Below are 17,925 nucleotides of genomic sequence, written 5' to 3' on the forward strand. Positions count from 1 at the left end.
CGGGGGGTGTGGCGGCGGCGGCTCCGCCCGGGTTATATGAGGAGGAGGTGGCGGGGAGGAGCAGAGAGGGAAAGGTGCAGGGTGGCTGTCTGCGCCCGGAGATATGGCTCTGCTCCGTGGGGACTCACAGGACAAGGTGAGGGTGGCGGCCCGAGCCCGGCTGGGGCGGCGGGGAGGGCGCAGCCGAGTTGGCCCCGCGGTGTGAGAGGCAGCTCCCGGCTCCTCTGCCCAGGCAGCGCTGGGACAGTGACGGGGCTTTGGCTTCTGCTCCGTTTAGGACTTTTTAAAAGAAAATAAGTCCCCTTAGCCCTCGTGCTGAGGTCTCCTGAGGGTAGGGGGTCAGAGCGGCCGGGGTGGGCGAGGGGAGCAGCCCGGAGGGGAAAGGTGAGCGGGCGGGAGGATTAAAGCCGGGGCGGGAAGGAGGAAGAGGAGGGAAGGGCAGGGCGGTGCGGGCTGCGCTCTGTGCCCAGGCGGAGCAGGTGATACCCGCGGCCCTGGAGCTGCGGAGCCGGGCCTGGCAGGTGATGGATGCAGGAGCAGGACCTGGGCCAAGTGCTGCAGGGGGTTAAACTCGCTCTTCCCCGGGGCCAGCTGCCGTGCTGGGGCTGTGATCGGCCTTCCTGGCTGTGCTCCGCCGTCATTGGGCTGCCGGCTGTCACCTCACCTGCGCTGCCCCTCTGCCTTGGCTGTCACATCAGCAAGGTTTTCCTTTCTCGCTTGGCTTTCCCTTCTCCGGAGAAGTGTTGAAGCTGTAAGTGCCAAGGAGTTTCGTGTCTCCCCTTTCAAGCAGCACAGGGGATTTCCTAGTGTTAAGACTCTCAGCTTCTCAGAGGAAATGCAAGTGAAATGCTGAAGCAGGAACTTTGTGAATTAATGTTTATGTAGTGCAGACAGTGACTGGAATTCTCTCTTCTGCTGGACGAGCTGCTTGGGTTAACCTACCTAAACTGCCTGGTTTAATAACTACCCTCAGCACACCTTGAGAAGAAGGCAAGGCAGCCCTGTAAGAGTCAGCAAGTCGCCCATTTGCCTTTCATATTGTCACATCTGCATGTGGTTTTGCATTGTGACTAAGCTTTGCTGGCAGGAAGATGACTTTGCTTTAAGCTGTTAGGTGTGCTGAAAGTCTCTCCAGCCTGTGTTTTCTCCAGCTCTTTGGAGCATGTATATTAACTAACTTAGGGGGCTAGAAATACACCAGCCTTTATTGACTTCTGGTTAATTTCCTTTTCTCTGCTTCTTTCCCGTATGAATCTTGTTTTGAAACAGTCCTGAGTCAGTAAGACAGGCAAGAGTTTGTAGAAGAAGCATTTTCTGGTAGCTTGCTTTGAGCTGTGCTTTCTTTCACAGGCTTTCTTTTCTGCTGCATGTGAAACTCTTTGTATTAAAGTGTCTGCCCTTGGAGAATACTCGAGGGGAAGGTCAAATATCAACTCTCTTGCAACATTTGGTAACTTTTGAGTGTTTATGTGCCTTTCTAACTCAGGAATATTGGGGGGAGGGGAAAATGTTCTCGTGGTGGGGCTGGAGTAGCTTTAAACTCTGATGCTCAATGGACAAAGATTAGCTTGTTTTAGGTTGTGGGACTGTCTCAGGATTCCAGCAGCACGGGGGAGGATAGAAATGCTCCTATCTTGTCAGCCTCTGTTTGGGCAGAGAAACAGCAACATGGAACTGGTGTGTGACCAGTAGATAAAAGTCATGCCTGTAAAGGAAACTTCATTAGGAATTAACTCGAATAGGAGCCACTGTTAAGTATAAACTAAAAACTGACCCTGAGGTGGCAAAGCAGGAGAGGCTCAGGATATGTGGGAAGAGGAAGGGAGGGTAGGATAAAGGTGATTGGAAGTGCAGTGGAAAATAAGGTGTAATCTGTCATGGGGGAGGAAAAGGCACTTCAGAATGTGAAGTGAGTGGTGGGACTTCCAAGCTAAGCTTGAGTAAATACCTTGGTATTTCCTAATGTCAGTAGCTCCATGGTGTTTAAGGGCTTCTCTCTGCAGCTGAAATGCTCTGGATCAAAATGCTGAGAGCATTTATTGGTAGCACCTCTTCCACAAAGCAATCAGTGAAGACAAAATGTTGTGTCATGGCCTGGGACTTGCTGTTATCACTCACAAGTGGTGGCTCTGCAGGACAAGTTCTGCTGCACATTCTGGAAGGAATGAGACCATACTGGATCTTGTGCTTGGCAAAAAAAAACCCTGCTCCTGCCTGCTGCTGAGCCTGGAATCAGCAGGGAGGTGAGCTGCTGCAAGGAGCCAGCTCCTGGACAGGGATGGTGCCCTCTCAAGGACACACAGCCTCCATGAAGCAGCTTGGGCTACAGAAGGTGAAGCCAGCACAGTGAGGCTGCCCTGCTCCTGACATCCCTGCCAGCAGCTCTGCCCTCACTGTGGGAGGTCAGCAGAGCATTCCTGGAGAATCCTGACTGTACCTTGGGCTTTGCTGCTGTTGCACCATTCCCATTTGAGCTGGGCTGGAGTGCTCAGCCCCAGGCTGTGCTCTGCAGGCACACGGGGGCTTGCCCTGCATGGCCAAAGCTGTGCTGAGGAAGCCATGGCTGGGGTGGAGGTGTCCTGCTGGTGGAACTGGGTGAGCCAGCACGGCTTTTGCTCAGAATGTGGCATCCTTGGATGTTTATGGAGCCCTTCCCTCAGTCAGGAGCCGTGTGACCTGCAGGTTCCTGCAGAGAGTGATGCAGAGATCCCTCTGGCAGGAGAGGGACACTTTATTGCACAGCCCCAGGCAACAGGTGCTCTGGGCCTTCTGCTTCCTTGGCAAGCCCTGCACCTGCTGAGGAATGCCATTGCAGTGTGACTACACTGAGCTGTTGTTCCCTCTTTATCAGTGTTTTAACCAAAAGAATGAAACCTTTGCATCACTGGAGTTCTTCAGTTTGAAATCACACATTTGGGGAAGCATTTTCCATAGAGTAAGTAAGCAGTGCTTCAATTTTTGTGGCTGTGTGTAACCAGACCACTTCAGGACTGTTCAGCTCAGTGGCAGAGTGGTGACAGCAAACTGCCATAAAGGCTGCAAAATCCAAGCTTCACACGTGCTCTGTAGTGCTGCATGCTTGCAGTGCATTTTCAGATGTCCTTTTAGAATCCTGATTAAAAGGAAACTTAAGCTGCTTGTGCTGAATATGACTAAAAAGTAGTTCCAGCAGCTAATGCTGGCCAGATCCTCTGCTGGCTAATTCCTGGGTGTCAAAACAAGGCCCTCTGGAACTGAGGGCTCTGTATAAACACCAGGATCTTTTAGTGCTCTCTGGGGAGCACCTAAACAGCTTTAATTAGAAAGCCTGCTCTGTAAAAAGTGATGGGTTTTAGGTAGTGGCAGATGTAATTACTTCTGAAGCCTTGTTTGTGGGTTGTTGCTTGAATGACAGTAAGGGGAGAAGGTTTTTAAAAGGTAGCTGACAATAAGCAGAAAAATCTGACTTGTGAGCCCTTGTGGAAGGGCTCCTTGCTCCTTCCAAGAGCCTGGCTGTGTGGGAAACCCCTGGATTCATCTGTCTTTGGGAACAAATACCCATTTCACTAGCAGTCAGAAGTTGTACACAGTTGCTTGCACTGGCAGATTCTTTTGTTAGAATGCAGAAGTGACACCGAGTCATCCGGAGCTGATGCTAAAACTGCAGAGGGTGGAACTGTAAAAGCAGCAGCTCAGGCCTCTCACCAGAACTGAGAGACTTGGGTGGCTGAGGGCATTTCCTCCCTCTGGGTGTCTGCAAGCACATCAGAAATGTCATGTCTGTCAGGCAGAAGTCTGCTAGCTGATGGTCATCACTGCCTTGTATTTAAGTGATCCAATGTTTTTCTTTTCTTAGCATCTCTAACAAATACAAAAAACCCCAAATGTTCTAAAATTCTACCTGGATTGGGCACTGTAATGATCTCTGCTCTTTCCTGGACTTCTAGATCAGGTGTTTATCATGGTGTCCTAATTACTACCGTAATATCTATTTATAGACTTTTGGTTCTGAAACCTAGCAATGTTAACCAGTATGATGTCTATGTTATTGTGAAGGGCTCTGCTTTGTTCTGATTTACCAGTTGGACAGGTAAACTGCACTGAACAGGGAGTTTTGCTTGAATCCTCAAGGAACCCTAGGAATCCTGAAACGAGTCCTGAGTTTAGACGTGGGAGGTGTCAGAGAAGCTGTAACAGTTTCTGGAGTCACTGCAAACCAGAAGCTGCTTCTGGGGAAGAGAAATGAAAGTTGAAAGTGAGAGTACTGTGCTGGCTCTGGGTGAGTGTTTCATTTTGCAGTCCAAGCCAGCTGTTTCCATTCTGTGTGTCCTCTGTGCCTGTTTGGGCATCTGCTACCAGTGAGGAAGGGATTATTCCTCACAGCTGCTGAGCTTGGATTATATCCCTTGAGGGTGTGGAGTGACAGACTGGTTTCTGGTAACTGAATGGGGAACTTTCAGTTCTCTTGCCCCACTGCTTGGAGTCTGGGGAGGAAGCAGTGATGTCCTAGCAGAGAGATGCCTCTGGGTATGAAGGAGCTGCCAGAGAGTGAAGATGGAGGGGTGACCTGGGAAAGCCTGGGGTTGGATGCCTTGCTGTGGTAAAAGGACAAGCCTGGGGCCTGGAGGTGGATGTTTGATTCCTTTGCTCTGCACAGTCTTCATTTGCCCATGAGGAGGTTGGTCCCCATTCCTGCTTGTGGGATGGGTGCAGGAGAGATGGTGGCACAAAAGGTCCTGTGTGCAGGGCAGGTGTGGGTCAGGGGTTGGTGTGAGACATCTGCTGTGGGTGCTCCCTGAGTTAGGGCTTTACAGAGCTCTGCTGACAGGAGTGGGGCTTCCTGCTTCCCCCAGTCAGGGCACAAATGCTGCTCCAGCACTTTTTGTTAGGAAACAAAGCACTCTCTCCTCCTGAAGTCAGACAGTGTGAATGTTCCCTTTGTAGTCTGAGCCATGATTCTGTAATCCTGAAGGTCTCTGGCCTGGAGTTAGGAGCCCCAGTGACCTTCACAGGACTAGAGCAGCCTGGGGTCTCACAATCCTTGGTTTCATTTAGCTCCAGATCCCATTTGCAGTTTGTGCAGGGTGCCAGGACATGCTTGTGACATGTTAACTGCTTTAATCTGACCAAGCAGGACCCTCTAATGTTTGTGCTTGTCTGTCTCCTGTGTAGGTAACTAGACAGCATCTAATCACAGGTTACTTTCTCCACAAGAAAGAAAGCAAGCAAGCTCACAAATTCAGGACTGTCTGATTTGTGTAATCCTTTCCTTAGTTTAGCTGAGAGGAAATGGTTTCCTTTGGCTTATCATACTTTCCAGACTCAGCAGTTCATATTGTTAGCACTGCTGATCCTGTTTGGACAGCAAATACAAGTAAGCAGGATGTAAAACACTGGGGTCTGCATCTTGCTGCTTTGGCTGGGAAATGGAAAACGCCAACCAACTTGCCTTTCATCACTGTGCTCCCAGTGAAACCAGTGCCTGACTGGTGGCCTTCTACCTGTCCTTCCTGCAGTGCCTGGGGGGGATCAGCTTCTGCCCAAGCCTGTGTCAGTGACCTCTGAACCATGCACCTCTGTCTGGCCTGTGCCTTTCTAGCAAGGGCCAGAATTCCTGCCTGGATGGGAGCATAATGTCTGTCCTAAGTGATGACTGCAGGGAAGTGATTATTGTTGGAGTCCCACCATGTCCTGTGGGATGTGAACAGGGCCTGGCACTGCAGGGAGCTGTGCTTTGTAAGTGTGCTCACTGCCAAGGCAATGCCCAGAATGGGCTGAAAGTCTTCTGTCCTTTCCATCTTCTGGGGAGCTTAATGTGCTGCACGCAAGGCCATTCCATAGCTGTAAGGCTTAACAAGTTTTATCTATTACTTATCTCCTTTTAATTCTAGCTAACAGTGAGGATGCAGCAGTTTTTTAGCATGGCTGGAGGGTGCAGTGGCTGGGGCATCCCTCACTTATTCACAGCACTCTGATCATGGGGAGAGCAGTGGCAGGGCAAATGCTGCCTGTCCTGGCAGCTGTGTGCTCTGCAGGCAGCCAGAGACACTTGTCACATACCAGATCTGGGCTGCAGATGGCCAGCCTGGGGGAGGCATCTTCCAGAGCCTTTGGGAAGCAAGCTTCACCTCACAACAGGCAGCCTATCCACAGTTCTTAGGCAGCTTTGCAGAGGCTTGAGGCAGCATTTAGCCATCTGTGATATGATAGGATTGCTCAGATCCTGGCACCATTTGGGTGCTGGAGCTCAGTGTACAGAGCAGAGGTAGGAGCAGGCTCCTGGCTGGTGTGCTCTGTGCTGCAGGGTGCTGAAATGGCAGTCCTGGTGCAGTTCTCTAGCCTGCTTTTCTGAGAAGGCCTTCAGAATTATCTCCAAAGGGGAACTGCAGCATTCCTCCTGGCTCTGATAGTCATTCTTCAGCAAACTTCCTGTGTTGTGACCTTGATCTCTGGTGGCTTCTCCCTTTTGCAGAAAACAGCAAGGGAGGGCCTCTTAGAAGACAGTCTTCACGTGTAAGCTGGAGGATCTTCTACTGAGAAAGCTATTCCACTGCTCTTTAAAAGTTTCAGTAGTTCTGAAATGATGTTCTGGGTCTAGGCTGTTAGAATGAATGAAGCAATAGGCCCCCAAAGGAATGCTGGTTCAGTTTGACTCTTTGAAACACTGAGAAAGGAATTCTGGTCATAAGTGTGTACCTGAAGGCAGGTGTGTAGTGCAGTGTGGTTCTTGTTCACAGCTTCACTAAACCTACCTGGTGCTTGATCAAGGATTCTGTGAATTCTCTTGCAGCTGAGGTCTGTATCTGTAGACCTGAATGTTGATCCTTCTCTCCAAATTGACATCCCTGATGCCCTAAGTGAAAAGGACAGAGTGAAGTTCACTGTGCACACTAAGGTAAGGTCATGGGCAAAAAGAGGTTGTGCAAGTAACAGATGTATTTGCAGTACACATACCTGCAAAGATGGGCTTGGCAATGTAGAAAATCTAATTAGATGGAGATTTTCCATTTAAAGGTGGCCTGGGAATGTGTATATATATGCATAAACTTTAGATTTCCTAGGATCTGAACTCTCTAAACAGAGGCAAGTAGCTGATGGCTTTGCTAAGGAATCCTAGCTAAACACCAGAAGGATGGGGGTAGGAAGGGAGCTACTGTGAAATGTCACAAACCAAACTGCATTAATGCTGTTCTACAACAGTACTTTTTTTTTTCTAACAGTCTCCTTAGTGGTGCTGTTGAATAAGTGCCAGCTCAGCTAAAAGGGAGTGGGCAAGGCTCTTAGTAAGCAGAATAGCTTCCTTTGGAAATGGACAGAACTGTTTCTAAAAGCACTGATTTACAAAACAGTAGGGCTTCTATATATTCTCTTCCAGACTACACTGCCAGCTTTTCAAAGCCCTGAGTTTTCAGTTACAAGGCAGCACGAAGACTTTGTGTGGTTACATGATACACTCACTGAAACTGAGGAGTATGCAGGACTCATTGTAAGTACTTCCTAAAGAATGTGATCCTGAGTGAAAAACTGTAGCAATCTAAAGTGCCTGCTAATAGGGGCATGAAGTGTGTTTTACCAGTGTTACTGGTGTTCTGTAATTTGGGTTTCCTGTTTCCTTAATTCCTAAACAACTTGAGTGGTATGGCATTTGTGTCAACTTTGCATATAGCTTGGAGCAGCAAAAGGTGCTGTGAGAATCTTTGACTCTGTGGTGGTATTAATATCTGCCTGAAGGTGGCACACTGAAATAATCTATTAAATGTGGGCTTTCCTTCCTATCATGATTCTTCAGGAGATGGCTGGCAATAGGGTGTATTAGAGAAGCTGTTGCTCTGGTTTGGTTACCCTCCTTGGCAGGGATAACACAAACCAAGGACCTAGAATTCCTGGATCATGCATTCTTTACCACACTTTCTTATGACCAGCCAAAAGAACCTCCTTCTAGAGAAGGCTAGAAGTAATCTTGGAAAACTTTGTTTGCAAATATCCATGACTAACCAATTCCCTGCCTAGATACCTCCAGCACCTTCAAAACCTGACTTTGATGGTCCTAGAGAGAAGATGCAGAAGCTGGGGGAAGGAGAGGTGTCCATGACAAAAGAAGAGTTTGCCAAAATGAAGCAAGAGCTGGAAGCGTAAGTAAAATGAGTCTACTGCCAAAAGCTGCATTTAGAGAAGCCTCCTGGGAGAGCAACTCATTTGGTGATAACTGATCTTGAGGGTCTCTGTTTTGAAGGGTGTCTTGAAAATCCTGGAGCTGGGGAGTGGCCCAGCTTTTCAAGCTGGAAAACTTCCTAGGTAAAGAGACTGAAAGTAGCTTTGCTGTCACAAGCTGGCTATTTCAGAAGTCTGCAATTGAATATTTTCATGGGCTAAAGTTAAAGCAATTCTTTGTACACTGAAGAGGGTAGTACAAAGAGGATCTCAGTCTGTTGTTTCCTTGCAGTGAATACCTCGCTGTCTTCAAGAAGACTGTCTCATCACATGAGATCTTCCTGCAGAGGATTGCTTCTCATCCTGTGCTCAGCCAGGATCGCAATTTCCATGTTTTCCTGGAGTATGACCAGGACGTGAGGCTTTTTTTCCTTGTTTCCCTTTCCAAGTGAGGCAAACTGTTAGGAGTGCTGTTGTTTTTGCTGGGCACAGTCAGAATGTTCTGTGGATCTATGTGCAGCATCAGCAAGTAGATATTGCAAGTATTTCTGTGAGATGGCTGAAGGGTGAAAGCCTGACCTTTACACCTTTCTCTGTTGTAAATCCCACTGTGTTTCTAAATCCTTGTCAAGCTGGTTAGGGAGCCACCTTTGCATGTCTTTACTTTGGGAATATGTATGGCTCAGATGAGCCAGTGCTGTGTTGTATGGTCCTAAAGTGAAGGAATGGAAGTGTATTTAAGTCACTCCTGCATATGTTTCATCACACCTAATTAGGAGTGATGGCTGCTGAGCCAAGATATGCAAGGAGAAACAGAGCTGTTTATGGGAATTGGAAAAATCCCTTGAACTACTTGTAGCCAAGCCACCTGTTACATGTTACATTTTTATATGGGTATTCTGGAGGGCTTGGAAATCAACCTGCTCTGACATATGCTAAGTCTAAAGGATGTTACTAACATTGCAAGTATCAAAACAGTTACTTTTTTCTCTCCCTGGATATAACTTTAAAGCTGCTTTGGCTTCTCTATTACAGCTGAGTGTGCGGAGGAAAAACACTAAAGAGATGTTTGGTGGCTTTTTAAAAAGTGTAGTAAAGAGTGCTGATGAGGTCCTCTTCTCTGGAGTCAAGGTAAGGTTGTTGCTTTGTCTCTTACCCTAATTTTGATTGTTTCTTGCTTCCTGCTCCAGGGAAGTCACTCCTGTCTGCTTCAGGCTTGCTCTGCATGAGGCTCAGCTAGTGACATACCTGCCTTGTTACTGCTCTCCCAGTTGAGGGGGAGTACCCTGCATTAATTCTGATTTCTATAGAAATCAGACATTGTGGCTTTAGGCTGTTCAATTTCAGTGTATAATTCAAGTTTCTGGATGCAGAAGACCTGCCTTCATACCTGATACTGGAGAGGAAGGACTTATACCTTCAGGAAATATCCTTGTGGCTTTTGTCTACTTTGGAGCTCTGAACAGACATGATTTATGGGTTTTTGCTTATACTAGACAAGATCAAATACCAACGACTCCTGTAACTGGTCTTGCTCCAGCTTTTGTGTTGTGTTGCCATAGCAGCACTTCCCAAAAAGCTTGTTGTCCTATGTGCACTGTCATGAAACATTACAATATGTATCACGTTTGGTGTGGATGAGAAACAAGCTTGTTAACTGCTTAGTCCTTAGCTACAGTGTTGCAGCAGGCCCAGGAAACAAAATTCCAGCAGTTGGAAGTCCTGAGGGCTGTCCCGTAACTTACTGGCTGCTTCAGACAACCTGCATCAGTATTTGAGTGCCAACTTCATCTTCACTGCATAGTGAGGAAGAAGTTTGCCAGGTCTTTTGGGATGTCAAACCCTTGGCTCACATCTTGTCTTGAACAGTTTTTCCATAGGGATTGATGGGCTCAAGCTCAGGCCCAGGCTATGGTTGCTTCTTTGGCCCTTCCTAAAAAAGGGAAGAGCTTGTATTCTGCAGTTACTGACTTAACAGGTCATATTCTTTTTCAGGAAGTGGAAGATTTTTTTGAGCAAGAGAAGACTTTTCTTGTGAACTACTACAACAGAATCAAGGATGCATGTGCAAAAGCAGATAAGATGACAAGATCTCATAAAAGTGAATCTTTTCAAAGCCCTTTCAAGGGATCATCCAGTTTTGATGATTTCAGCCTGAAAACCTTGTCTTGTTCTTGCAGATGTTGCAGATGACTATATTTATACTTCAGCTTGTTTGAACAGCCTGGCATTAGAAGAGCCTACAGTTATCAAAAAGTAAGCAATTCCAACTGTTCATACACATATCCTGAGTCTGGGAATATCAGTTTTTTTCTGTAAAATCCAGAGGATTGGGTCATATGTGGATTGAGGTTCTTGAATTGCATGCAAGTGGCATTAAAATTTTCTTTCTTCTGGCACCCTTGCTGTGGCAGACCTAATGTCACCAATTGCACCTAACTCTGAACTAGTTCATCACTTGCTAGTTGTGGCCTAGAGGTTACTTGTGCTGGTCATCAAAATCCTTCTAAACAGAAATCTCCATGATTCTCTTCAGGTGGCAAACTGCTGGAGACCCCTGAAGGGTTTGTGTGTGTGTTGTAATGTGCTGTTAAATGTAACTGCACTAGGTCAGCTTGCACTAGGTCTGTACTATCTTCTGGACCTTTGCACTTCCAAAATAGTAAGGGATTTTTTAAGGGGAGCTCAGTTCCTTTTTTTGAGGTGACTTCTTCCACCTTTTGGCTTTGCTATCAATTTACCAAGACCTTGTTAAAACAGAGTGTAAAGCTGAATCAACAAGTCAGCTCATCCCTCTTGGATAACAGCAGGGAAATTCTCCACAAGACCTTTATGCTCTGTAGATCAGCATTGTTATATTAAATGGTGTTGAGCTGCTCAGCTGTACTGTTCTGGTAGGCTGGAATCTAGCACATTGAACCTTTTCTCAAGGTCTTTGCCTAAATGAGTTTTTTCCAAGCCCTTGTTTGGATCTGTATACAGGAGTAAACTCCAGCCTTCAGCTTTCTGATTTCCTGCCAATTGATCCTGGCATTTATCAGACTAAGAAGTATCTCAAACTTATTTATGCTTTTTTTTCCCCCCTCACTAGGTACTTGTTGAAAGTTGCAGAGCTCTTTGAGAAACTCAGGGTAAGATGCTTTGCTGGGGGAAGGTGTGGGGGAGAAGAATCTCTGACTCTGCATGTGGCTGTTCTGTTACACACCAACTGATTCTTTTTTTTTTCCCCTTTCTGCAGAAGGTAGAGAGTAGAGTTTCATCTGATGAAGACTTAAAGCTCTCTGAACTGTTGAGATACTACATGCTCAATATAGAAGCTGCTAAGGTGAGAAGAGTTTTCTTTTTGAAGCTTAGTTTTGTTATGGGCAACACAACTCACTCATGGTATTCTTTGTGCTTTAAGAAGACAGGAAAGTGGAGCCTTGTTTTGCCTAAGAAACCTGACACTCTTAAACCACAGCAGACTATAGAAGCTATATATTAGCTAGCTGGAGCCCAGCCACTTACAGAAGACTTGGACCAATTTTTCTTTGGCATGTAAAGTGGAAGAACTCTTTAAATTTCTGTAAGTTAGAGCAAACTGAATTTAAGTCTGCAGCAGTTTCTTTCCTGTTCCCTGCCTGAGTAGTCATGGACTTGCCAGTAAAATCAATGATGACTAATTAGTAGTTGGGATTGATTTCAGGATTTTTAGAGTGCTTTAGCACAAATAAGTGGTAACTTGTGAAGGCTCTTGGAGTCTGAGCTTCCAAGAGGGCTTTGGTAGATTGATGTGACTGCAAAAGCCTTGCTGGCAACATTTTCTAATAAAAACTTGCTTTGACAGGGGATGACTATGCTGCAAAAAGGTATCTGCTGAGCCTCTTCATCTAGTGTCTTACCTGTAATGTCAGGTACCCCAGAACACCCCTACAGCCCCCCTCAGTGGGGTGTACTCTTATTTAGACATCACAGCTGTACTCCTGCTGCATTAGGAAGGGATTGGCTCACAGACCTCTATACTTATCCTGTCTAGGTTAGTGCAGTGCTTCAGTCAAGCTGTCAGATCTCCAAATTAAATGGCTGCTGGAAGTAGACTGAGGGAATTCAGAAAGTGCTTTTTGCTCTTAGTGGAGACATCTATCTTACAGGAGGAGAAACTACTTCAAGGGAAGAAATTATGCCCATAGTAGCCCTTTGACTTCCTTCACTAAGGCATAACTGGCTGTCCTGAAAATGTAGTGCTGCACTGTGAAAGGATGCCAAGAGCAGGCTGTAATAACTTGTTTGAAAAAGCAGATCCTGGTGCTGAAAGAAGTGAAACCTCCAGCTGCTAAGGTGGCTCTAACCTCAGTTTGGGAAGCTGTCCTGCTAAGGCTCTGGTGTGCTTTTGCTGTCTCTTCAGGATCTGCTGTACAGGCGAACCCGGGCTCTTGTTGACTATGAGAACTCGAACAAAGCTCTAGACAAAGCCAGACTAAAGAGCAAGGATGTCAGGCTGGCTGAGGCACATCAACAGGATTGCTGTCAGAAGTTTGAAAAGATTTCAGAATCTGCTAAACAAGGTAAAACAGGCTTTGCTGAACTTATGCTTAAAGGAGAGCTTAAAGCAGTCAAGGTCTCCATCTGAAGGCTCCTGAACAAACAGTCTGAACATCCCAAGGACAATAGAGACAGATGCTGTAAAACTAATGCAGCTAAACATTTTTAAAGCAGTTTTCTGTAGCAGAGCAGTGTCAGTACTACACCAACCTTATTTATAATCCCCTAGTATTTGCTTTCTGGACTGAACTCAGCCTCCATGTGAATGTAACTACTAGAGGGTAACTAATTATCTCAGTCAAAGCTGTGCAAACAGGCTTTTGCTCCCTCTCAATACAGCTGAGTGGCTTATACAGAGTTTCAAACATTGGCTCTCAGTAGATGAGTATATGTGTGTATATTTATATATATCTATTTATAATACACTTACACTAAAGGAGCAGCATGTATACCATGAATCTGGCTTTTAAATGATCCAGGTTCTCACACAGCTTGTCTGGCTTATTTCTGCTTTGTTCCAGCTCTCTTCCTACAAAGCTTTTCTGTCTTAAGCTGTCTGTGTATCATGTGATGACTGCATCTCTGTCTCAAAACAGCATGACTAACTCTTGAACCTTTTTTTGATCAAATACTGTAATCTGAGCTGCACAACAGAACTCCTGAAACATGAGGGGCATTGCTTGTCACACTTTGTCTATCTCTTACCTTTGTTTATTTCCTCCTCTACAGAACTGATGAGCTTCAAACAGAAGAGAATAGCAGCATTCCGTAAAAACTTAATTGAAATGGCAGAACTGGAAATAAAACATGCAAAGGTGTGTTCTCTTTGGAATTTAACAGGTATAGGTTGAGAGAAATGAGTAGTGTGTAACTGGGAGGGTTTGCTGGGTCATCTGACTTCCCATCAGGCAGCCTCTGCCAAGCTTTGCTGGGCAGGCTTGAAGGATCTGTTAACTTAGTGTGGAGAACAAAGCAGTGACTGTGCATCCTCAGCTCCCTTTGGAGAAGGAAAGTCTAATGTCCCACTCCCTGAGAGTACTGGACTTTAGCACAGGCACATCAGTGCTGAACTGGAATGTGACACAAAGCCTTGATGACACTGCTCAGTTTGGCCCACTTTAAAGGCTTCCTGTTGACTCTTGCCCCTCTCCTTAGCACAAACTGATTAATGGTTGCAGGCCTGCAGGAGGAGCCAGACTGCAGAATGTGTGATCTGGTTTTGGTTCTTTGCTGCTTGAGTGCTTGTCTTTGCACAAAATCCTGTGACAGACCCACTATTTGGGAAGCTACTTCATTGTGAAAGGCAGGATTGGAATTATCAGTCATCCCCATCTGAAACTAATTCTCTTCCTTTGCAGAACAATGTGTCTCTCCTGCAGAGCTGTATTGATTTGTTCAAGAACTGAGGAGTCCTACTCTGAAAATGTGACAAAAGCATCAATTGCACTCAATAGCCTGGGGCAACTTATTGGCTTGACTTCATTAGCTTAAAATAATAATAATGTCACTGAGATTGTTTCACTAATACTTAGGTATGTTGATAGTGATACATTGACTTTATTGGTATAAATGGGAGCTGAATTGTGTATGAATTGTCTGGATGTAGCTAACATCCTGTTGGCTGATAACTCAAAATGAGTCAAATGTAAGAAATTAATTTGCTGTTGACTGACTTCATCTAGCAGAAAAAGTTTACTGAGAACTCCTTTTTTGCAGGATCATAATGTCTCTTCATGGCCCTGATGTATTTAAAACTTGCCAAGTGAGAGTGACTTAAGGGTAATAATTTTATAAAGTGAATATCTTAGCATTCCACTTCCCAGACAGATTTCTACTACAATATATTTTGAATTTCTATAACTACATTCACTATTTGTACACTTGGGGAACACAGCAAATAAAGATGTCTGACACAACAAGCTGTTGTATGGCAAGAATTTGTGTGGGATGTAAAGTGACAAAGAGGCTTCAGACACAGAACTATCACGAATTACTCATCACCTGGAGCTCTTCAGAGCACTAGAGAGAAATATTTGACTCAAGAGAATTGTTCTTGGAATGGGTGTTGAAATGAAATGTATGGACTTGAAGTGACATTGCTGTTTGAGTGGCTGGCTGCAACTTTTACTTCCCCTGTGCTGCACGTACAGAATTGTAAAGTAATTTTATACCTCCTACAAGCAGCAAGAGGCTGTTTAAATCTTCAGGGCTTCTGGAAGGTATAAAGCTCTTGAAACAGCTGAGCTCACAGTGCCACAGCTGAGGTGGCTCAGCCCACAAGCCCCAGGGCCATCACTGGACCATTTATTATCAGTTGGCATCCATGGATATAGGTCAGTGAGTCAGACCCTCCTAAAGGCAGCTTTTGGGTGAGATGAGTGTCTCAGCCTTGCTGAATTTCATGTGACTAAACTCCTAATCATGCTCAAAGTGGGCTCTGTGGCTGTGCTCTGGGCAGACTGCCTGAAGCAACTCCAACCAGAGAAGCTCTGAGAATGGGCAGCTCTGTGGCAGTTTCTAAGGGTTTATTTTCCTGTGACCTACTGCTTTTTCTTCTTGATACTCCATGAAAGCTGAGCAGCTTGTGCCAGCCACACCATCCTGCAGCAGAGCAGCTGAAGAATGTGTGAGCTCCTTTTTCCTCTGTTTGGCAGGAATAGTTTCAGCCTGGGGTTGTTTGCTATAAGCACATTGTGCATATGTGGCCTCTATGTAGCTGATAGGTGGCAGTGGTGCTTCCTATGTCAGGTAAGCTCCTAGCACTTGTCCTGGAGCCATCAGTGGTCCCAAACTGGATGGCTCATGCTGGCAAAGCTTTGGTTTTTCTTAAAAAAGCATACTGTTTATCCTAAACTAGTTCAACCTGGCTCCAAAGGCTCTTCTCATTTTCTCCAGAGAAAGGGTGCAGTTGTTTTTGCCATGGTAAGAAACACTTTGTCCTAACCCCAGAAGTGGCCCAGGCTATGGTGGGTTTCATGCAGTGTTGGAAGCTAAATGAGAGACCCTTTTTCTATTTCAAATACCCTTTTGGTGCTTTTCCCTGAGATGTTTGTTCTTACGTTGGCACTCTAAATTCTTGACATACCTTAATCCCAGTCAAGATATCAATGTGAACAGATTAAAAGTATGTTAAACACTTCAAGTGGCTGTAATTATGGCTTCGTACTGATGTTGCAGCTACTGTAGTTGCAGTTAATTTACAGTAACTGCAAGAAAGCTGTACAGCAGTCTCTGCCACTGCTGCTCTGGATGAAGCTGCTGCGTGTCAGCTGCTGCCAGCAGAGTGCATTGCAGTGACTTGGAAAATAAACCCCAGCACAGCTCACACCTCTGCAGGCCAGTGGGTGGCAGGCTGCAACAGCCACTGCTTACCTGCTCCCACCTTTCCCCTCAGGCTGAGTTAGGTGAAGTCCTAAAAAGGCTCCTGCATCCCCCAGTTTCTTACCTGGAAGCTGGACAGATGTTGATACATAAGAGAAATTAGCTGTGGATGTTGGCAGCCTGCTCATAAGGAAGGACAGAAATATTCCTTTAAGGCATGCCTTTTCTTATAGCAGAGCCTTGAATAAAACCTTAGCAGAATGAAGATCAGCTTGGGCAAATCAGGGTGATAAGGCAGGTTATCATCAATATGAAAATAAGTTTTTTAGAAATATTGCTGAGACTTAATTGAAAAGGTTGGTTGGGGTGCATGAGAGCAGAGTCTCATAGATGTCCCAAACAAGGATTAACTAATGTATATTTACTGATCCCATCTGTAAAGCAGGTTAACTTTAACTTTGCAAGCTTGTTCCTCTAGTTTATGAGGTTTATGTTCCTCTACTTTATGAGTTAAAAATTGCCTTTTGAGAACAAGCACAGGCCTTATCACTGTGATGGCAACTGCTGTGAAAAGCCACATGTTACAGATGTCTTCATCACCTATTTGAATGAGGGCAGAGGAAACTCTACTGTTTGGTCAAATTTACTAAGGTGTGTTAAACATTCAGCTGTAGAAAAACTGCAGATGGGAGCCAAGCTGGTCCCATAAGAGAGGCTCAAAAACATGTCCTCTTGCACAAGGCTGTGATTCCAGGTGCTGCAATAAAATGGGTTTGTAGCCATAGAAAGGGAATGATTAAAGATCAAATGTTCTTCAGGAAGGAACTGGTTTGCCCTGACGTGTGCAAGTAGTCATGATTCTAGGAAGGCACATCACTGATGCTGAGGCTGGTAAAAAAACAGAGAAGATTTTGTGTGCCTTTGGGATACATAAAGCCTGGAAGAGCCGTGGGCATGTACTCTTTGTGCTCTTTATCCCAATTTATCCTGATTCGCTCCATTCCATCCTCTTTCTTTTGGATTGCACACTCTGTAGAGGAGCTCTGATCTGAGGTCCTTGTGCTACACTTCTGATAGCAAATGTGAATTTCTTGAAACATGGACTGGGGAAGGTTTTCTGAGCAAAGTTTGTGACTTGCCATCTCTTTCAGCAGACTGGGAAAGGTGCTTGTTTGTGCTGTGAAGCAGAGAGCTCTGCAGAGTTCCTGCTCTTAGATGGAGTTTTCAGTTCTTCCCTGCTCTCCCAGCACTTGCTGCTGTGGTTGAGAGCACAGTCAAGAGTGATTTCAGCCTGTCCTCCCAGCACCTGCGTCACTGCTTGCTGAGAGTGGACTATCTGAAATGGGTTTGAAGTTTTGGTCCATTGGCAGATCACTGCTCACCAGTGAATGAGTGCAGCCACTGGTGATCCACGTAATCCCTCAGATTGTTGGCTGCCTGCAGCTCTCTGTTTACCAAAAGTTGTGTTTCATCTGCTATCAAAATGCTGCCCCGTGGCTGAGCTCTGGTGTGGGCTCAGCTTTGCTTTTTGTTTACTTTTAATATTACAAAGCCAATGAGAAGGCCCAGCTGAGATCAGAGTCCAGCTCAGCTGGGTTGTCATGCTTGCATGCTAAAAATAATCCCTGCTAGGAGTGCTTCATGACTTAAACAGAGCAGCAGGAACAGTGCCTGTTTTACAGGACAGGGAATTCAGGTGGTGTGCGGAAAAGGAGACTTGCCTGTGGTTCCATGGGGAGTTTTTGTCAGATCCAGGAAATTAACTTGATTCTGAAATTCCACTCCTGGGCTCCTGCTGTCTTGATCAGCTGCTCTTGGAAGCACTGAAAGGAGTGCTGGTGGCTTTGAGTTTGGCTGTCCCTTGGCTGTGGTTTGCTGCTCTTCTGTGCAGATGTGAAGCTGCCAATGTCACTGTTCTGCCTCCACTCCAATGCAGTGAAGCATTTCAGTCAG

The 17,925-nt window shown here is 45.7% G+C and overlaps 1 protein-coding gene across 1 annotated transcript; it reads left to right on the forward strand.

Moving 5' to 3' along the window:
- SNX5 (sorting nexin 5) lies at window positions 1-14,570 on the forward strand. Its single transcript, XM_064709410.1, has 13 exons — window positions 1-136; window positions 6,770-6,874; window positions 7,355-7,465; window positions 7,990-8,111; window positions 8,423-8,546; window positions 9,166-9,261; window positions 10,126-10,231; window positions 10,311-10,386; window positions 11,222-11,261; window positions 11,369-11,455; window positions 12,515-12,674; window positions 13,381-13,466; window positions 14,010-14,570. Exons 1-13 carry the CDS (start codon window positions 104-106, stop codon window positions 14,055-14,057), a joined length of 1,194 nt encoding a protein of 397 aa, XP_064565480.1. The 5' UTR covers window positions 1-103; the 3' UTR covers window positions 14,058-14,570.
- The last annotated feature ends 3,355 nt before the right edge of the window (window positions 14,571-17,925 follow it).

The sequence above is a fragment of the Zonotrichia leucophrys genome, chromosome 3 (assembly GCF_028769735.1).
Source record: "Zonotrichia leucophrys gambelii isolate GWCS_2022_RI chromosome 3, RI_Zleu_2.0, whole genome shotgun sequence".
NCBI lineage: Eukaryota > Metazoa > Chordata > Aves > Passeriformes > Passerellidae > Zonotrichia > Zonotrichia leucophrys.